The sequence below is a fragment of the Pseudonaja textilis genome, chromosome 2, assembly GCF_049901715.1.
Source record: "Pseudonaja textilis isolate UNSWEBS1 chromosome 2, rPseTex1.2, whole genome shotgun sequence".
In the NCBI taxonomy this organism is placed as follows: Eukaryota; Metazoa; Chordata; class Lepidosauria; order Squamata; family Elapidae; genus Pseudonaja; species Pseudonaja textilis.
In genome coordinates, this window is record NC_141991.1 from 210880682 (window position 1) to 210901535 (window position 20854).

The following is a 20854-nucleotide window of genomic DNA, read 5'->3' on the forward strand; positions in this document are numbered from 1 at the left end:
ATTTACTAGAAAAAAAAATTCTAAGGTGTGCTTTTAATAGCTCAAATGCTAGAAACTAGTAAACCCTAGGAAAATAAACTCTAAGAAACTATGCAAAAGATCTATCATATTTTTGGCAAAAAAGAGCAATTCCTTATTTTTCAAGTATAGATCGCATCACTGAATTATAGTACTAGAATTATAGTACTATTCCTTCCCTTCCCCTAATTTTGAGTCAGCAGAAGGGTATATTGGTATGAATTTTGCTATTCTCATTCCCTACTATTCCCGTCTCTAGCTTGCCTTTCTTGGTTCTGTTTCAATCACTGCAACCTCTAAGGTGAGGAGTAACAAAACATTATAGACTTTACACATCTCGATGTCTCCAGATGTTACCAACTTAAGAGGGAAAACAAAATACATTTAAGAAAGGTTTAACCTATAAGCCTGTTTTACTCATGGGCAGGAGATAAGATGAAGGCAAGGATATGGAGACATACAGAAAAAGAATTCTTGCCATTTGCTTTGCAGGAGAGGGAGACCCCACAGAAAATCTGGACTTACCAGAACATTTTTATATAGTATCTATACATTTCCTAAACCAAAGCTCTCTTTAATTATATGTGTTATGGCACCAAGATAGGCCTTTGCTTTAAAAGATATAAATGCCTTCTGTATTTATGCTGATCCAAGACACCATGTTAGCTGTAGCATGTATTTTACTGATGTATTTATTGCCCAACTGTTTTAAATAATCCTGAGCCTAATCTCCAAAACCAGCATATTTGAGTGCCTCTGTATGAAACTCCATGTCTGTGTGACTAGGAATATACGATTGTTCCACTGTATGGTCTGGAAAGGGTAGATTTCAGATATTAAATTATATAGTGTTTTGGTCATCTTACAATTCTCAGTATAAGAAGTAACAAGAAATAACAGTCAACATTTTTTGCTTGATTAAAATGTGATTAATCTTATTTTATTAATTTTAAAAATACAAATTATACTTAACATGAATAACTAGATAGTTTGAAGTAATATCTAATGGCAAATTTTATGTAACCTAAAACAGATGACTTAAGGTGTTTAACTAAAGTGTAATTAATCTTATTGTACTAATTTTAAAAATACAAATTATACTTAATATGAATACTTAGATAGCTTGAAGGTTAATATTAATATTAATATTTAATATTCTTGTACAGTATTCATTTGATCATTTATATTGATCCATTGTATATTATTATATATACAATTATATATACAATTATATTGATCCATTGTATATTATTATTCCACTGTCATCACAATAAATGATTTACTATTATTTATTAAGTAATTTTATATGATTGTCCATATAAATAATATAATTCAATTTATCATTTACCTTGTCAAACAGTCTACTTTATTAAATATTCAGTTTAGAACCCAAGTTATTGCATTCTTTAGGAATGGATGTTATTAATGTATGGATAATAAGTCCATACATTTTTAAAACCAAACAATTGAATTTCATATGGATGGTTCTATCATCATTGGAAATGTTCTGGTGAAATACTTACCATTCTGGCTCCCCATACGGTCAATATATTTAGATTTCTGTAGAAAACAGAATAATGCTTATAAAAAGCAAAGGACAATTTAATTGCAATGTACCATTTCTTTTAGGTACTTTTTTTTAAATAAAAGGTACTTTTAAATTTTTTAAAAAGGTGCTAATTAAAACCATGTGATTGGCATCATACAGGTTTCATGGACAAATAAAATGATAGATCAGATGGACAAACAGATGGCAGAAAGAGAGATACTGGGAAAATATGGCTCAGACTGAAGTACTTTCTTACAGGACCCAGCTGAATTGTAGGTATTCTGAAATAATCAGACTTTGATGAAAATATACATGAACTCAGGAACAACTTTCTACATATAAAGGCCAGTTCAGATGTTGCAACGAAAACTATTGAAAACACATCATAAGCTTATATAGATTTTCTCTTGAGAGGAATCTTTTATCTGGAGTGGACTCTTCCTTCCTCTATTCCTTGGCTATCTTTGGTTAATGTTAAATCAAAGTTCAGAAAACCAGTTTAGCTGCAGTGTATGGACAATTATTCAGAGATGAAATGGATTGGGAGTAATCATAGAACCCCAGATTTGGCATTGTGATGTGAATCAAGATGTAGAAAAGATAATGACTGCAAATTTAAGTATGAGCATGAAATATGTGCCTTGATAAGCATTGGGCATTTGAACTGTTCAATTTATCTAAACCTATAAAATCAGTTTATACATCATAAATTGTTAACTTATTGGACAAGTGGGATCTAGATGTTCTTACTAGTTGTCTTATAAGTGCATTTTTGTTTCAGTTGTAATACCATATTCTACTGCTCGAATTATAATGTAAAGTGGGTTGTGTGGACAGAAATCAAAGCACGTTAAGCAAATGTTGGCAAGAGTTTATGTTATGTTGACAAGGGTTCATAGCACTTAATTTGAAATCAGTAAGATTTATTTTTGATAGAAATATATATAATGGCATTATAGGTCTATGCTAAGTAAACAGACATATGTACAAATTTTTATTTGATTGAATATAAATCCAATATATAATATATTGAATGAAGAAATGAAGAAGAAATCATATTACTAGCATTAGCTAGTGATGCAGATTAAATATAATAGATTAAAATGGTATAGTCAATATCAAAGAGAATATGCTTATTAATTTTTTTCATTAAACTAGCAAGATTATATTTAGACTTCATCTTAATATGTAGCTGGATATATTTGCTAGTTGCGTCTCTGTTATTTTCCTTTGAAATGAATGTAGTTTCAATTCCTGCAGAGAAGATTCAAATTCTCTTCAACGTCCTGCCCAAGGTGCATATCACATAATTCATTTTAAATTCAACCATAAAGGTGAAAGGGTTAGAAAAATTGTGAATTATTTTTTCATTCAGATGTGATAGACCATCCAATCCAGTCCAATTTGGAGTAGGTAGAACTTCACATAAATAATGTGAATTTGGAAGAATGATAATTTGCAGAAGGAACTAAATCGTGAAATGAATAAATATATTTATTTATGTTGCTGCTCCTGTGTTTCACTACACATATGGCTTTTTTTTTTCTTCCAGTTCTGGTATCAGATAGATCAGTTAAAAGAATAGATCAATTAAGAAAGTCCGAAGCTTTATTTTGATTAAAGGCAACTAGCCTCATCCTCTGTATCTCAGAGTTTTTATGCATCTGCTAAAAACTGGAATACAGTTTTGAGTTTTAAATTATATAATGATAATCTAATATTTTGAAGTGAAATCTACGTATAAATTTAATTTTTGAAGAAAACATACTCATATTTCATCTTTTCAACCCTATTTTTTTAGTGGGCTTGATGGATTTTGTGGATGGTTTTATACATGCTATTACAAATATTTACCATCAGAATGCCTACAGTATGCGTAGTATGCATAGTTATAAAGTTTCAATGATGTCTTCAAAAACATCTCCCAACCTAACATATCTTACAAGATTATTTCTAAAAAAACAGTGGAAATACTATAAAGTGGTCTATAAATTTACAAATAAAGTTCAAATATAAAGAAAGACAGTTGCTGACCTTCACAGTACAAAACAGTTTCAAAGTTTATTTATTTATTTTCTCAGGTACTTTTCCATTATTCCAAATATAGATATGGAACATTCTGAGAAATTAAGAGGTGTTTCCACCCAAAAGATAAATGAACATTTTGAGGAATATGAACAAAATATTTCATTACATATTTTGTCTAAGAGTATTTGTACAATAAGATTTTATCTAATGTACAGTATGAAAATATATAAGTCACTGTATAGTATCACAAAATGGTAAATCTTCAAAATGGACATTACCCAAACTCATTTTTATAACAATATTGAAAATCTTCCTATCATAATGCAAACCAATTTTAAACCATTTGCTAATTGAGACAGATATAAACTACATAAATAAACTAAATTTATGCTTACTGCCTGGTATGGGTTTGTTTCCAGTTTCGCTTATATAAAATATTTCACTTATCTAGTTCCGTTTGGAACTCTTGTACAGTATATTTGCTCACTTGCTTTGTCCCCAATTTTCAAGTCTCTTCATTTTATTTCCCATAGCCCCCAGATTTATAAAGAGACGCATACACATGCACATACTTTCTTTACTTCTCCATTTCTCCCTTTTCTTTTATAAAGTTTAATATGGTTAAAGCTAGAAAACATTGCAATAGCCTCTAGTAGAGTCATTCTTTCTCTAATGGAAGATTGCTTAGTACTAAGATTAGAATTTGAAAGGTGATCAGTGGTTTGTTTGGCAGTTTCTATTCTGCTTTCTGGCTCCCCTAAATTAAAAAAGCATACTTTATAATATATGTTAAAATATTAAAAATTAGAAATCCTTTATGTTGTGCCAAGGGCATTCATCAATATTACAATATACATGAATCTTATAATACTGTCTCTAGAATAATTGAAAAAATATTGTGGTAATTGATTATTTACTTTAATTGATACTCTTTTGTTAGGATTTATATTTATACCACAAACATGTTTAGTATTAAAACTAAAATTAAATTAATTAAAACTATGTTCCATTATATTTAGAATTATATTTTCCACCTTTCCCCTCTCCCCCTCTCTTGCAGTGATGGGTCAGGAAGCTGGAAAACCCACATGGCCAAAACCAGCAGGAGGCTATCAAACTATTACAGGGAGAAGATATGGAAGAAGACATGCCTATGTCAGTTTTAGACCATCTCTGATGAATCAAGAAAGATACTCAAACCAACACACAGAAGAATGTGAAGGATTAGAACTAGACAGTGTTCTAAAAGAAAATTTATTGTGTGTGTGTCACATAATTACAAATTACTATTGTTTGATTCAGAGAAAACTCGACTTTGGGCAACCATTGCACAAAAAGCTAGGATGTTGTGAACTTAACATAATTTAGATATATTGTATTGATCTTTTTAATCTATAAATACATTTGAACCTTATTTAAATAATATGTAGTTATTACATTGTAATCCAAATCTACTCCCCGGTTTGCATTATTTATTTTTAAGTCAGCCTGACATATATAAAATAGATGATAAAAGTAGGTCATCAGTGCTCATTTCTTTTGTTATACATTCAAATATCGTATCTTTGAATATCAATATTTTGGGGTGTCCATTATTTTCTACCATACCTGTAATTTCTAATTCATTATTATTTTCAGGGTTGTTTTAATTGGTATATTTCATGGCAGTTTGCCTTTCGAAATTTTATCGTTATATGATTGGTTCTTTCTATGTTGAATACTGTCAAATCTCTGTGATTGGTTTTGCCAAATCTGCTTGCATTTTAAATATTCTAAGAGCTATTAGAAGTTTTCTTCAATCAAATTGTACAAAGTAATATCCCTCAATTGTATTATTGCACTCATAGAAGCAATATTAGGTTCAATGCCTTTGTAGTTATTTAACTCATTTACATAATATTACTTTTACCAAAGCTGACTCAAAACACATAGAATGTAAATTACAATAAAGGTATTATGTGTACTATTAGAATAGTAATCAGAAGCAAACATCAGTAACTAAATACCTCAAACTCCATCATAATGTTTTTTTCCTAAATGAGAAACATTAAAGAGGAAGTTTGATGAAGGGAAAGAGGAAGCAAATCTAGAATCAAATAAAATCTTATCAATGAAACATCTGTTCACAATGTAGTGACACTACTTGTGCCATGTTAAATGAAATACTATATATTTGGAGTGATTCTGTTTAATATTAATGATAAAATACCCTATTCCTAATCTATAAGAAAATAATTTATGTTTACTAGTGGGCAATTGCATAAGATTTTCAGAACAAGTTTATTCTTAATGAAGATAGCAAATTAATACTATATAATGATTTTGAAGTATTATATAGCATGCTACAATTATATAATTTCATTGTTTAAATACATAGCTGTAGAGACAAGTCAAAATGCTGATTTATTATGAATAGTCAAGCATGGTAGTGAACACTGTTTTATTGCTAGTATCTGCTCTTTATACCTCTTTTTGTTTAAAAAAAGAACCTTTATCCTCATTTATTGATTAGTTTGCTGCCCATCTCACCTTGAAGTGACTCTAATTTTTTTAGTGCTGCATCTGATCCTTCATTATCTGTTCTACAATTCTAATATAGTTTGTTGAGCTAATTAACAAGCTGAACATTCTTGTTTTTATGTATCCCTGAACAAAATGAGGGAAGATCCCTGATTTACTCAGTAATTTTTGCTGGCAAGATGTGTCTAATTGGAACAATGGAGCTGTATCCACCAATGTGTTTGATTATTCATAACAAACTTAAAACTTTTAAAATTATTTTTCCATTGGAATCATGTCAATAAACAGTACATTAGTAACTATTGGTGTAGTATTGAAAAATGAGGTAGAATTGCAAATTGTTGTAAATATATTTTCTTCCGAAAATGAGAAGTATCTTAGTTGTTGTGATACCTAGCCACTTTTCTTAATGACTTGTTGTATATATTCATTATGTTCTGATGATTTATACTCGAGTCTATAGCACTTTGCTAGTTTGTTAAAAAAAAGCTGTAGATTGATACAACATCTTTAATTGCTGATTTTAACATGTCTGTTTTACTATATAATCCAATAACTGGCCTTATCCTTCCATTGTATCTTTCTTTATAATTCTGCATAAAGGTTCCAGTCCACATGTCCAAGTATGTTCTCCATTGGTAGCTACATCATTATTACCAAATGTTGGATCAGAAGAACCTGTTTGTGAAGCTGATTCTAGCCAAGCTATCAACACAGATACTTCCATGTTTCCTCCAACATGCTACAATTTGTGTGATCACCAAAATGTTGCCAACAATGAGAATTCTAATGACAATGAGGAGTCTACTTCTGAAGAGTGCAATAATCTTCATGACCAGAATGGAATTGCCTTTGTAAATATTGACTCTTATGAACCAGACAGCAGTGATGGAGAGGAAGATGGTTTCCAAAGTGCTATCGCATTAGCTAAAGAAGAAACAGGACTATTTCAAGAAAAACTGGACAATATGCTTTCCAGGTTAGAAAAAGATATGGACTCCTTCAGTGATCTGCAGTCACATCTGCCTAGTTTCAGTCATAATACCATAAGTAAAAGTTTTGAAGATCTTAGATTAGTGCCTTTTAGAAGACTTTCTAGCATAGAATCAGATACTGTTTATCAAAATAAATCACTTTTGAAAATATCTAATGAAGAAACTTTAGCAAAAAGTAACCGTATTTCTACTTGTGATTTAGAACAGAAAATCAGTAATACAGCTGAGTCTACAATTAGGACACATGTAGGAATTTGTAATGCACTGAGTACTACAAGCATGAAGATGGACCAAGAGAATTCAGCTGAATTGGTAGTAAGACCCAAAGTTAGAAAACAGAATCCTGTTAGCGAGATTGATAAAAAACAGTCTGTAGTGAATGAAGAGGAAGAAAAGAGAAGTAGTAAAATGTGGAAAGATAATGTGAATGACCAGCAATGCAATGCTGAAATTATCTCAAAGCATACTAAAGAAAAAAAATCTAATATGGTTTTTGATCCCAAAGAGTATGAATTGGCTGAAAAGAAAGTAAAAAATGAACCAAGGAAACAAAAGTCAAGTCTTCAAGAAAAAATTAAAATAGATGATAGTGCTTTCTGGGACGAATTTGAAGATTGTGGTAGAAATCTATCTAGTTCCAACAAAGATGAAGATGACAGGTAAGTTTTTTTTAAAAAGAAGTTTAATTTTACATTTTCCAAATACTTGAATATTTTTGGTTAATATGTGTAAATTTTAAATTGACCAAAAAGTTCCCTAATCCTCAACTTTGCAGTGTTCTAATTTCTTTTCAGATATTATTAGGATACTGAGTATTTCCTCCAATTTTGTGTTGTACTTAAAAGTGGCTGGATCAGGCACTATACCTTTAAATATTACAATCCATTTAGCTAAATGTATTCATCTAATTTTTTTCTATCAATAAATAAATGTTTTGAGAAATTAAACAAAAATGTGGTTTGCAGTACTTTTGTTTTTGGAAATAAATTTCTTCTACCGGGAAGAATATTTTGGTGACTTCTATAACAACACGGCTTGGATCCCAAATAATCTTACTGGAATAGAAAAGCACTCAAATGTGTTCAGAGGAATACCACCACTCGTTACAATCTTAAATTTTTAAGATTATAGCTAATCCATTAATCTTTTGAAGTAATTTTTGAGGGGAAAAGTAAGAAGACGACCGTTACATAAGAATTCTGCTCAATGATCTCTGACTTGAACATTAACAACGAAATAGCATAAATGTAGTTAATTTTTTCTTCAGTGGTATTATTTAAACATCCTAAGAGCATTTAACAATTTTATATTATTGGCATCTGATAGCAACTTGCCTATGTGCAGGACTGTCTCTGTAGTTAGGTAAAAAATGCACAACAATGAAGAACTGAAAAGTGTAAGACATGATTAAATGCATAGGTAATATCCGACTTCATACGATCAAAGAGAGTTTTCCTCTTAATTCTCAGACCTTCAAAAGTTGGTCCAAAGGGTTGGGAAACCCTCCAGAGCAAGTACAAGGTAAACAATTACCACCCCTTCATGTAATTAGTTTTATTCTTCAAGACTTTCCATTGTGTTCTATTTGTTTTGAACTGTGGAAATGCAGTGTTAATGCACTTCTTAGGTTTGATTAAACTGAAGATTATACGAAACTGTACAACCTGTTGACATATGATTAAGTAGTATTAATATGTTCAAATTAAAATGTTCCATCTGCCAAAACTACTTGTGAAACTTAAGTTGCAGGGAAGGTTCATCTTACATAATCACTATTAAAGGATTATGATACTTTGTAATGAACTAGGAAGATTTTTGGGGGTGAATGGAATACATAACAGATAATCAGAGTTGGAAGGGACCTTATAGGTCATCTAGTCCAACCCCCTGCCCAAGCAGGAGACCCTACACCATTTCTGACAGATGGGAGTCCAATTTCTTCTTGAAAGTCTAAAGTGATGGCGCTCCCACAACTTTCGAGGGCAAGCTGTTCCATTGGTTGATTGTTCTCACTGTCAGAAAATTTCTCCTTATTTCCAGCTTAAATCTCTCCTTGTTCAGTTTCCACCCATTATTCCTTGTCTGGCCTTTGGATGCTTTAGAAAATAGCTTGACCCCTTCCTCTGTGTGGCAGCCCCTCAAATATTGGAAAACTGCTATCGTGTCTCCCCTGGTCCTTCTCTTCACTAGACTAGCCATGCCTAGTTCCTGTAACTGTTCTTCATATGTTTTAGCTTCCAGTCCCCTAATAATCCTGGTTACTCTTCTCTGTACTTTTTCTAAAGTCTCAACATCTTTTTTATAATGTGGTGACCAAAACTGGATGCAGTACTCTAGGTGTGGTCTTACTAAGGCTTTATAAAGTGGTATTAGTACCTCACTTGATCTTGATTGTATCCCTCTGTTAATGCAATTTAGGATTGCATTAGCTTTTTTGGCTGCTGCTGCACACTGCTGGATCATATTTAGCTGGTTGTCCACTAAGACTCCAAGATCCCTCTCACAGTTACTGCTATTGAGCCTGGTTTCACCCAGTCTATATGGCTATTTTTGGTTTTTCTTGCCTAAGTGTAGGGCTTTACTTTTCTCTATATTGAATTTCATTTTATTAGATATGGCCCAGTGTTCTAGTCTGTCAAGATCCATCTGGATCTTGAGCCTATCTTCTTTGATATTAGCTATTCCTGCCAGCTTAGTATCATCTGCAAATTTGGTAAGTTCCCCTTCTATTCCCTCATCTATGTCATTAATGAAGATATTAAAGAGTCTAAGATAGAACCTTGTGGCACCCCACTGCTTACTTCCCTCCATGTAAATTTAGACCCATTAAGGACTAGTTGTTGAGTACAGTTTGTCAGCCAGTTGCTAATCCATCTGGTGGTGGTGCTATCTTTCCCACTTTTTTATAGCTTACCAAAAAGTAGGCTGTGGTCTACTCTGTCGAATGCCTTGCTGAAATCTAAGTATATTATGTCCACAATATTTCGCTGGTCTACTTATTTAGTCACTGTGTTGAAGAATGAAATAAGATTGATTTGGCATGATCTGTTTTTAAGAAAGCCGTGCTGACTGGTAGTTATTACTTCACTTATTTCTAGTGTTGGCAGATCTGTTTTTTAATTATCTTTTCCAGTATCTTCCCAGGTATTGATGTTAGATCAGTGCTTACAATATTTTTCCTGAATATTTGAATGCATTTTCTTACTTTTCACTATATTTCTGTCAAATATGAATCTGCCAGAAATGTTCCTTCTTCTTTAAAACTGTGTTGAAGAATTGATAAATGCTCAGTTTGCTTTGTACCTTGAACCTGGCTTCCAAAGAAAGAAACATTAACCTAAGATTAATACATTACTCCAACCTTTCTCCCAGGTTATTGCCTCGCTTTCCTTGTGGGTGAGGAATATCCCATTGTGTACAGTTGGGGTCTCTTGAAGATGAAACATACCTTCAAATAATACAAAGAAAATTTTGGAAGCCTAAGATGGTGGTTGAGAATTTCTAGAAGTCTCAAACTGATTTAGATTTTTTTTGTATATACCTAAAATAAGGGGATAGTGGATTTGGAACACAAGCATAAATATTCTGAAATTGTGTCTACAGTTTTAATATTTAATGAGAAGGTTTTAGTTTCATAATTTTAGGATGATAAAAGTATTTTATAGTAAAAATATTGCCTTGATTTGAATGAAAATGAAATTTTCAAGATTTTGTTAAACAAAAACCAATGCTATTTTTCTATCCATATTATTATTACATTAGATTTATATCCCTTTTATTTTGTATGTTGAATCTACTTTGTGATGTAAGTTATTTAATAATCAAGAAAAATAGAAAATAATGGAAGTAGTCATATGTCTTAAAACTGGCAGCACTCCAAGTTTCCTATTAATCATTCCCTTAGTGCTTACAGTCATTGCTGTCCAATATCATTAGGAAAAGGCTTTAGATTTTAAATGTAATTGGAAAGTACTGGAATTTTACAGTGGTGTCCTGTTAGCAAATAGTTCAGAACTGGGATTATGTAATGTTGAGAACAAGGGATAAATGACACATAGTACAAAGATCATAATTTATATATAAAAATAAAAGCTTAAAATATTCAGGAATTTCTATTCTGTATCTAGCTCCTTATGATATGGTTGATAATTAGGATGTTCAAAGGAACAAATTACGTTTAGCATATTTGATGCTAGCAAGATACCGTCTGCCTGTTCATTTATTATTTATTTATTTGCCGTTTCTGTTTAAAATTTAGATATGTGTAAGAAGAAGAAAAGATCAATATATGAATGTCCATAAAATTGATTGTTTCATCATGTTCTCAACATGTTTATTAGAAGCCTAAAATATGTTTATTGCCAGTCCTATATTAAATATACATTTTCATATCAGAAATGAGCTGAAAGAAAGTATTTTTCTTTGCATTATGCCAGTCTAGTCTGCTGCTGAGGAATCTAAAGTGTAATACCCGAGTGGGGATTTTTAATAAAATAGATCCTAACTTTCTTGGTGCTCCTTTCTCAGAACATTCCCATCAGATTACAAATATTTTATGTTATTTCTTTAATAGGAGGCAAGATTAGGATTTCGGGATGAATGAAGCAGTAGCTTTTTCTGTTTGGTCTCTCCTAGGAGAATTTGTAAGAGATTTCTTTTTTGTAATATGATTTTAGGAGGAAATTATAGCCTCACTTGTATGGACAGAACCATCCAAAATTGAGCATGTCCATATCCAAAGGGAAAGCTAGACATGCATTTGGATCTTTTCCATTTTATGCTCAGCTTGATTGAATCATGGCAAATATTAACTCTTATCAATCTTTAAGTGCAACTGGACTCTCTCAAATTGCAGCTCAGAATGCAGTGATGGTGAATGGTCTGCATCCCTGCCTTCTTATTTTTCTGTGACTGTGAAAGATCAGTCGTCCAGTGATGAAAGCTGGGAGACACTTCCAGGCAAAGAGGAACAGGAACCTGAAGAGCAGAGTGATAGTAGTGGTCTGGAAGAGGAACATAATGAATTTGGTTTCCAATCACGGTATGTCATTCTAAATAATAAAATGATTTTTCAAAAACAAAAATCTGTGCTATACTATACGTACTGTATAGTCTATACACAATGTAGAAAATTTATATATATATATATATATATATATTTGTTTTCTGAGGTTCTCGCGGGTATTTATATGTGGATCTTTGGTTGTTCGGGTTTTCTCCCGCGTAAGATTCGAAGTATCTAGGCAACGTTTCGATGAAGTTTCATTCATCATCTTCAGGCTTCTGTCTCCGGCTCTGTGCTTTTCAGAGTAATGTGAGATTGCAGCTGCTTCCTCCTTTAACTGCCAGTGGGGGTGGGACTTGATTGGGTGGGGGCTTGGCTGTGTTCTGATTGGGTGGGGGTGTGTTCTCATTGGTAGGGGGTTTGGTTGTGTTCTGATTGGTTGGGGGTTAGCCGTGTTCTGATTGGTTGGAGGCGTGTTCTGTTCAGGTGGGGCTTGGCTGTGCTCCGGTTAGTCTTAGTTGCTGGGGATTTGAGCTGGTGAGTTGTGATCTTGCTGTTTGGCTTCTAGTTCGTGGTCCTGTTGCATCTTCATAGTGGGTGTCGGTTTGCTTCATGTATGGCTCGGAGGGGTTTGAAGTGGGTAGTGATGCAGCTGTAGTGCAGCTTCTGGTCCATGGTCGTGTCTCATCTTCTGAGTGGGTGAGAGTCTGTTTTCTACATGGAAGTGTGGTGGTGGCATCTTGTGTGGCTCTCATGGGTGTGGGTCTGGTGTCCTTCTTCATGTTAGGTACTCCTCTGTTCATGAGGGCGGGTTTCCAAATGGCTGGAAGGCGGGAGGTGTCATCTCGTTTGTTCATGCTGTGTGGGCGTTTTCTATCTCTATGGCTTCTCTGATTATTCTGCTGTTGAAGTGTTCGGTTTTGGCGATAGTTCTGGTATTTTTAAAATCAATTTCATGTCCTGTGGCTTTGAGGTGTTGGACCAGGAAGAGGTCGTTTCTTCTTTTTGATTGAGTTCTTATGTTCTTCAATGCGTGCATTTATTCTTCTGTTAGTTTGTCCAATGTATGTGGTAGGGCAGGCAGTGCAGGGGATTTCGTATACTCCTTGGTTTTCTAATTCGATTTTGTCTTTGGGGTTTCTTAGGATGGTGGATATTTTTCTGTTTGTGCAGAATGCTGTTTTGATGTTGTGTTTTTGGAGGATCTTGCTGATTTTGTCTGTAGTGCCTTTTATATATGGGAGGAGGGCTTTGCCGTTTTCTTGTTCTCTGTCTTGGATTTTGGTTGGGGTTTCTTTTTGGATTAGGTGGGTAATCTTCTTTCTTTGGAATCCATTGGCTGTAAGTACGTTGGTGAGAGTGTGTAGTTCGGTTTTTGGTGTTGTTCATCGCTAAGCATTTTGTTCTGGAGATGAGTGTCTTGGCTACGGAATTGATCTGTGCTGGGTGGTGGTGTGAGAGTGCATGTAGATAGCGGTTAGTGTGTGTTTTCTTCTGGTAGATGGTGTGTCCTAGGGAGCCATTGGATCTTTTGTATACCAAGACATCTAGGAAGGGAAGTTGGTTGTTGGCTTCTGTTTCCATGGTGAATTGTATTTTGGGGTGTAGGCTGTTGAGGTGTGTGAGGAAGTTGTTCAGTTTTTCTTTCCCATGTGGCCAGATTATGAAGGTGTCATCTACGTATCTGAGCCAGAGTTTGGGTTTGTGGTCGTATTTTTCTAGAGCTTGTGTTTCAAAGTGTTCCATGTAGAGGTTAGCGATGACAGGTGAGAGGGGTGAAACCCCAACCAAAATCCAAGACAGAGAACAAGAAAACGGCAAAGCCCTCCTCCCATATATAAAAGGCACTACAGACAAAATCAGCAAGATCCTCCAAAAACACAACATCAAAACAGCATTCTGCACAAACAGAAAAATATCCACCATCCTAAGAAACCCCAAAGACAAAATCGAATTAGAAAACCAAGGAGTATACGAAATCCCCTGCACTGCCTGCCCTACCACATACATTGGACAAACTAACAGAAGAATAAATGCACGCATTGAAGAACATAAGAACTCAATCAAAAAAGAAGAAACGACCTCTTCCCTGGTCCAACACCTCAAAGCCACAGGACATGAAATTGATTTTAAAAATACCAGAACTATCGCCAAAACCGAACACTTCAACAGCAGAATAATCAGAGAAGCCATAGAGATAGAAAAACGCCCACACAGCATGAACAAACGAGATGACACCTCCCGCCTTCCAGCCATTTGGAAACCCGCCTCATGAACAGAGGAGTACCTAACATGAAGAAGGACACCAGACCCACACCCATGAGAGCCACACAAGATGCCACCACCACACTTCCATGTAGAAAACAGACTCTCACCCACTCAGAAGATGAGACACGACCATGGACCAGAAGCTGCACTACAGCTGCATCACTACCCACTTCAAACCCCTCCGAGCCATACATGAAGCAAACCGACACCCACTATGAAGATGCAACAGGACCACGAACTAGAAGCCAAACAGCAAGATCACAACTCACCAGCTCAAATCCCCCAGCAACTAAGACTAACCGAGCACAGCCAAGCCCCCACCTGAACAGAACACGCCTCCAACCAATCAGAACACGGCTAACCCCCAACCAATCAGAACACAACCATACCCCCTACCAATGAGAACACACCCCCACCCAATCAGAACACAGCCAAGCCCCCACCCAATCAAGTCCCACCCCCACTGGCAGTTAAAAGGAGGAAGCAGCTGCAATCTCACATTACTCTGAAAAGCACAGAGCCGGAGACAGAAGCCTGAAGATGATGAATGAGACTTCATCGAAACGTTGCCTAGATACTTCGAATCTTACGCGGGAGAAAACCCGAACAACCAAAGATCCACAATATATATATATATATATATATATATATATATATATATATATATATATATATATATATATATATATATATATATATATATTCTGAGGTTCCGGTATTTGTATGTGGATCTTTGGTTGTTCGGGTTTCTCAGCGTAAGATTTGAGTATCTGGACGCGTTGATGATAAGTCTCATTCATCATCTTCAGGCTTCTGTCTCCGCTCTGTGCTTCTCAGAGTCACTCTGAGAAGCACAGAGCCGGAGACAGAAGCCTGAAGATGATGAATGAGACTTCATCGAAACGTTGCCTAGATACTTCAAATCTTACGCGGGAGAAAACCCAACAGATCCATATATATATATATATATATATATATATATATATATATATATATATATATATATATATATGTTCATATGTTGTGTACTCCAGCATTATATTGCACTGTATGTATACAGTTTTGCTGAGAGCAAAGGAGAAACAGAAATTGGGTGGAAATTGGTCATAAGAAGGGGAGGCAAATGGATTAAGAAATTAAATGTGAGGTTTTTAGGGGGAAGATATACCTGTGTTTGGTGCAGTTTTAAAATGCTTTTCTGACTTGAGATAACTGCTGATCTTTCTGCCCTTAGCAACCGCGATAGAATCAGAGAACCCTTAAGAGAGAAGAGGGGCTAAAGTTCAAATTTAAAATTTAAAAAACTCTAATATAACAAAAACTTAAAATCATATTTTCAACATATATTAAAACAGGCTAAACATATATTACATTTAAATAAATATATAACTTCTAGAATAGTTATGATGGTAGACAGACCGCATGAGTGTAGAACACTTGCATAGGTAGCCCTCAACTTACAAACAAGTACCACCAGTCAAGTTATGACAGCCTCAGAAATTGTGCTTTTTGCAATCTCTTTCCTAAACCCAAGTTTCTGTTTTCAGGAAAACAATCAAAAGAATTGAGACATATTGGTGATAACAGAAGTGCTAGATCTTATTGACAAATTGAACATTAACAAATGACCAGGCCTGAATGGCATCTACCCAAGGTTTATTAAGAATTTTAAAGTTGAAATTGTAGACCTGTTAATTAAAATATGCAACCTGTCTTTATACTTGGGCTCTGAGGTAGACTGGAAAGTTAGCTAATAGGTTTTTACTTTTAATAAAGCCTTACAGGGAGTTGAAGCCTGTCAGCTTAACATATGTTCTAAGGAAGTTAGTGGAAACCACTGTTAAAGATAAAATTACCAAACTTTTAGAGACACAGGCTATGTTTAGGAATACCCAACATGAGTTTGCTAAGGGAAAGTCTTACCTAATTAATTGAACAGAGGTTTTGGAGGGTGTTAATAAGTATGTGGAAAGATGAACCAATAGGAACTGTCTGTTTAGAGTTCAAAAAGCCTTAGATAATGTCCCTTTTCAAAGACTTCTCATTAAGCTTAAACAGCCATGGAATAAAAGGGCAAATCCTTTTGTGCACTAATCAAATCAAATCTTTTTATTACAGGCAAAGACCAGTATAAGAGGGTAGGATACCGTTAAAAAGTATAAAAACATCAGAATAAGTTATTACATATGAAAAGTTAAAAATATAAAACAAAAATCTAAAAGGAATTTTTAAAACATCTAAGAGGAGTAGGAGCAGTACACAGGCATAAGGAAGCACAGCAAACTAAATCTATTTCACTACAACTGACTCTGGAATAACCAGCTATGTGCTCATTAAAACTGGTTTATGGTATCACTTATGTTTTATATTTTTAAGTCTTTATATGTAATTAATGATATCTAATAAGGAATGCTTCTAGTAATATGTAAGGATTGTGAAGATACATCGTGTAACTAATCACTAGGCCCATCACCACATGAAATGAGACTGGTTTACAAAATAGCCAATGTAACTGAAGGAATAATTCATAAGAGAATCGCCCCCACAGAAAAATTTAGACTTCCATAAAATACATTTTTACAATATATTATACTCTTGTTTTATTCGTCAGTAATTAACAAGGAGTTCTGTAATATATATACTACTGTCTTGCTTTTCCTCTTTGGTAATGTATAATTTTATGGTTTTTTGCCATTTGGATTACTATCATAAATGCCAAAAGAGCACAGCATTTTAAAAAGTATTAAACACTTCAGAGAAATAAACAAAAAAGGAGAAACCTGCATTCTTAATTGGGGGTAAAACAAAGGGAATTGCTTCACATGCATTCTGAAATATCGCAATATTCCAGGCAGTTCTTGCTTAGCAACTTCCTCAGTCAGCAAATATTTGGAGTTATAAAGATGAAAATGTAACTTTGCAATCAATGCCCACATTTATTACCTTTGCAACATTTCTCTCTTTCCATCACATTTGCCATTACAGTCAATTGGCATTGTTGTTCTGTGCCTGACCTGTTTTCTTTATCTTCCCCTCACAGTGAAGAGATTGCCTAAACAAAATCTCTCCCTGAGCTGCTTTTCTCAGCAGTGTAGCACTTCCTTAAAAAGTGCTAACTGCAAGTTAACAAGTCACCTTTGTGATCTTAATTAGCCTGCGTACAGTTGCCTGTAACTGACAGGACTTTAATCATATAGTAACATGGTGTCACTAAAGTCAATGATTTCTCTTAATGATTTAATTTTTTTTGCTCTTAAAAAATATAAAACTTAATGAAAATGGAAATAGAGCAAATATGAAGATTGATTTATGGGAAGACAGTTCATAGGATATGAACCATTTTAGGGGAAATTGCATTGGAATCAGTAAGATTTGACTTTTTATTCAGGCATTAGGTCACAGATGTTACAGTCCAACAATTACATTAGTTTGTAATGTGCATTTGTAGAAGGAAAGCTTGGTTTCTTTTTATTTTGGACTAATTTAACTACATAAAAAGAAAGACGTTTAGAATAGAATAACAGTTGGAAGGGACCTTGGAGGTAATTCTAGTCCAACCCCCTGCTTAGGCAGGAAACTCTATATTATTTCAGACAAGTGGTTGTTCAATCTCTAGGACACCCAAGATCCCTCTCACAGTTACCACTATTGAGTGAGGTATCACCTATACTGTACCTATGCATTTTGTTTTTCTTGTCTAAATGTAGAACCTTACTTTTTATTTATTTATTTATTACATTCCTTTTCTTCATTGATTTTCCTCTGTTTGTTGTGTCTGATTCTGTGACACTGCCTGGTCAAGTCCCTGCTTGTTGGCAAGATTTTTCAGTAGAGATTTACCATTTGCTTATTCCTCTGGTGGACAGAAAGTGATTGGCCCGATCTGGCTTTGTACATAAGGCAGGACTAAAACTCATGGTGTCCTGTTTTCTAGCCTGATGCCTTAACTCATATACCAAACTGGCTTCCATTACAATCACATATCAGCTTAGAAACAAAATGAAAACATTAAATGTAAGGCAGCAAGAAATAATCACAAAAGTACCCAATAATTATACAATTGGTATGATATTTATTTAGTACACAAAGGTTAACCATGTTAAGAGAAATAAATACAATTTGATTTGATAATAGCAGCTATAAATACATTGGATCTAGGCTGCCTGGAAATCTAGGGCAGTGTTAGCTGCCACTGGGAAACCTTTGTGATGGCAGCAGTATAAAAGTTATGGTTTCAGGAACTCTCCATAGAATTTTCTCCACAGGGGCAGAGTCTTTGTTTACACTGGTCTCTTTTCAGATCATATAAATATTTTGGCTGTTTTTAACTATAACATTGTTTTATTACAGGGATTTTTGGCTTGTTTTGTTGTTGTTGTGAACTGTTAAGTTGTCCAGAGTTATGTATCTAAGAAGGGCAGCCATAGAAGTAAAATGTATTTCTTTCTTCAGTCCCCAGCAGAATAAAATTATTACCTTGCATTCTCTTTATAGCATAGCAAAAACCAATATCTGTTTATTTAAAAAAACATAATAAACATTTTGGGTTATTGCTGTGCTGTATGCTGTGGTGTATCTTAAGATAAAATATATATACATGTCACATAAATATAGTTCATAAAGCATCACATTTTAGCTGCACTGTTGAACTGTGCTGTCTATTATTTTTAAAGTGATGTCTTTTGAAAATAGATTGCAGGTATTTGACTGTTAGCACTCAGCATAAATAAAGGATTCTGTACTTTCTATACTGTTTGCTTACATGTAAATTTAGTATTTGCTATATTTTGTATCACTTTTTTCATTTTTATATAAAGGGAACAGACATCCCTAGAGGATGGAGAGATTCCTTGGTTGCAGTATCATGAAGAAATTGAAAGTAGCAGTGATGAAGAAAATGATCAAGATAGCCATTTTGTACATCCTGGCTTTTTTATGTTGGATGGAAACAACAATCTAGAAGATGATTCCAGTATGAGTGAAGATCTAGATGTTGAATGGAGGTTGGTAGACTCTGCTGCTACCTTTGGTATTTTAACCCAGCTAAATGGTGATTGGGAACATACCTGGCTCATATTTTATTTAAAATAGAATTGCATAATGAAACCCTTATTCCATGATAGATGTAAGAACTTCTTGTTAATGTCATGTCAGAAATATATGACAATGATGGGCATCAGAGCCAAACTGGGCTTAATAGTAGTTGCCCCTTGCTCTTTGATTGTCATCCTTTACACAGATTAAATGCTTAATGGTTTGAGAGAGGTCTGAGTAAGTTGAAAAAGTTAGAAAATTAGAACGCTGAAAGAGGTGGGAGACACAAAATAAGAAAATATTATTTTGCTATGTCTATGTCATTCCAGTCTCAAGAATTGAACTCATATGTTGGATCTCATCTCACATGGGATAAATGAGTTTTCCTGCAAGGCTGTGTTCAGTTTGTCACTCAATTCACTAATGTCCTGATATTCTAGAAGTAGCCTCATTAAACAGCTAGTCTCTTACTGTTTGCATTCTATTTATTTTTATATCTGAATGTAAAATAGCAGAAATTTATTTTTTTCACCATGTATAAATAATGTAAGGTCATATTTATTTAGAAACATTTTTCAGCATCACTGCACATGTTTTCAACTCTACTTAGATATAAAAAAAATAACGCTATATTTTCCCTGTAGGCTGCTTGATGAATTTGGGGATGGTCTTGGGGTTGCCCAAGCAATTTCGTATGTGGATCCCCAGTTCCTTACTTATATGGCCTTGGAAGAACGATTGGCACAGGCAATGGAGGTAAGTTTTAAGATTAGATAAGGTGAGAAAAACCATGGGTTAAGTCTATCATTAACTTTCATTGTGGATTTAGATTGTTTTAATGTATGTAATGTAATATATAATAATTAATAATAATGAAATATATCTTTTTATCTAATTGTACCACAATTACCATAGAAAAAGTAACTGCAATATTGATAGTATTTACATTTCATCCTTAAAATATAATGATAATGATGTACCTGGCTATTCTATGAGTCAAGCATTCTAAAAGTTGAAGGAAAATTATGCCCTTGTCATCTGATGTGGATTGAAGATCTTAACTTTGTGATTTTGTAAATGTGCTCCAAATGTTTGCAATATGTGTGTACCTGTACTGGATAGTTTGTATCCTCCAAAAAATGTCTCTCTTGCTGAATGCTACTGTTGCAACCAGAAGCTTTTTATTAAAAAAAAAACACAGTTCCATTTACTTGGAAGAATAAATCTATAATAAAACGAAAAGTCAAGTAATCCAAATACTCCTTTTGGGGAAAATTAAATACATATTTTTCCAACTGAGCCAAAAAGTTGTGTTCATAGATTTGCTCCAAGACAGTTCTAATGTGAGTCTCATTTAAGGATGGTCTTCTGAAAAGGAATCAGGATGTTATTCAGGTGCACTACCACTTATTTATGCAAAATATTGGAAAGTGTGTT

General features: G+C 34.0%; 1 protein-coding gene across 9 annotated transcripts in view; it reads left to right on the forward strand.

Annotated features, from left to right (window-relative positions):
* The window catches only part of PJA2 (praja ring finger ubiquitin ligase 2), a 42028-nt gene that overhangs the window by 4961 nt on the left and 16213 nt on the right, over positions 1-20854 (forward strand). For 2 of the 9 annotated variants that reach the window (XM_026719745.2, XM_026719761.2), the window contains exons 2-7: positions 1727-1839; positions 4656-4856; positions 6719-7769; positions 11966-12151; positions 19201-19386; positions 20062-20173. In XM_026719745.2, the coding sequence (XP_026575530.1) occupies positions 1797-1839; positions 4656-4856; positions 6719-7769; positions 11966-12151; positions 19201-19386; positions 20062-20173 (1779 nt within the window). In that variant the 5' untranslated portion in view covers positions 1727-1796. Of the gene's footprint in view, positions 1-1726; positions 1840-4655; positions 4857-6718; positions 7770-11965; positions 12152-19200; positions 19387-20061; positions 20174-20854 lie in introns of those variants that run through there. The other 7 variants (XM_087926977.1, XM_087926978.1, XM_026719770.2 and 4 more) reach the window with 4 other exon arrangements.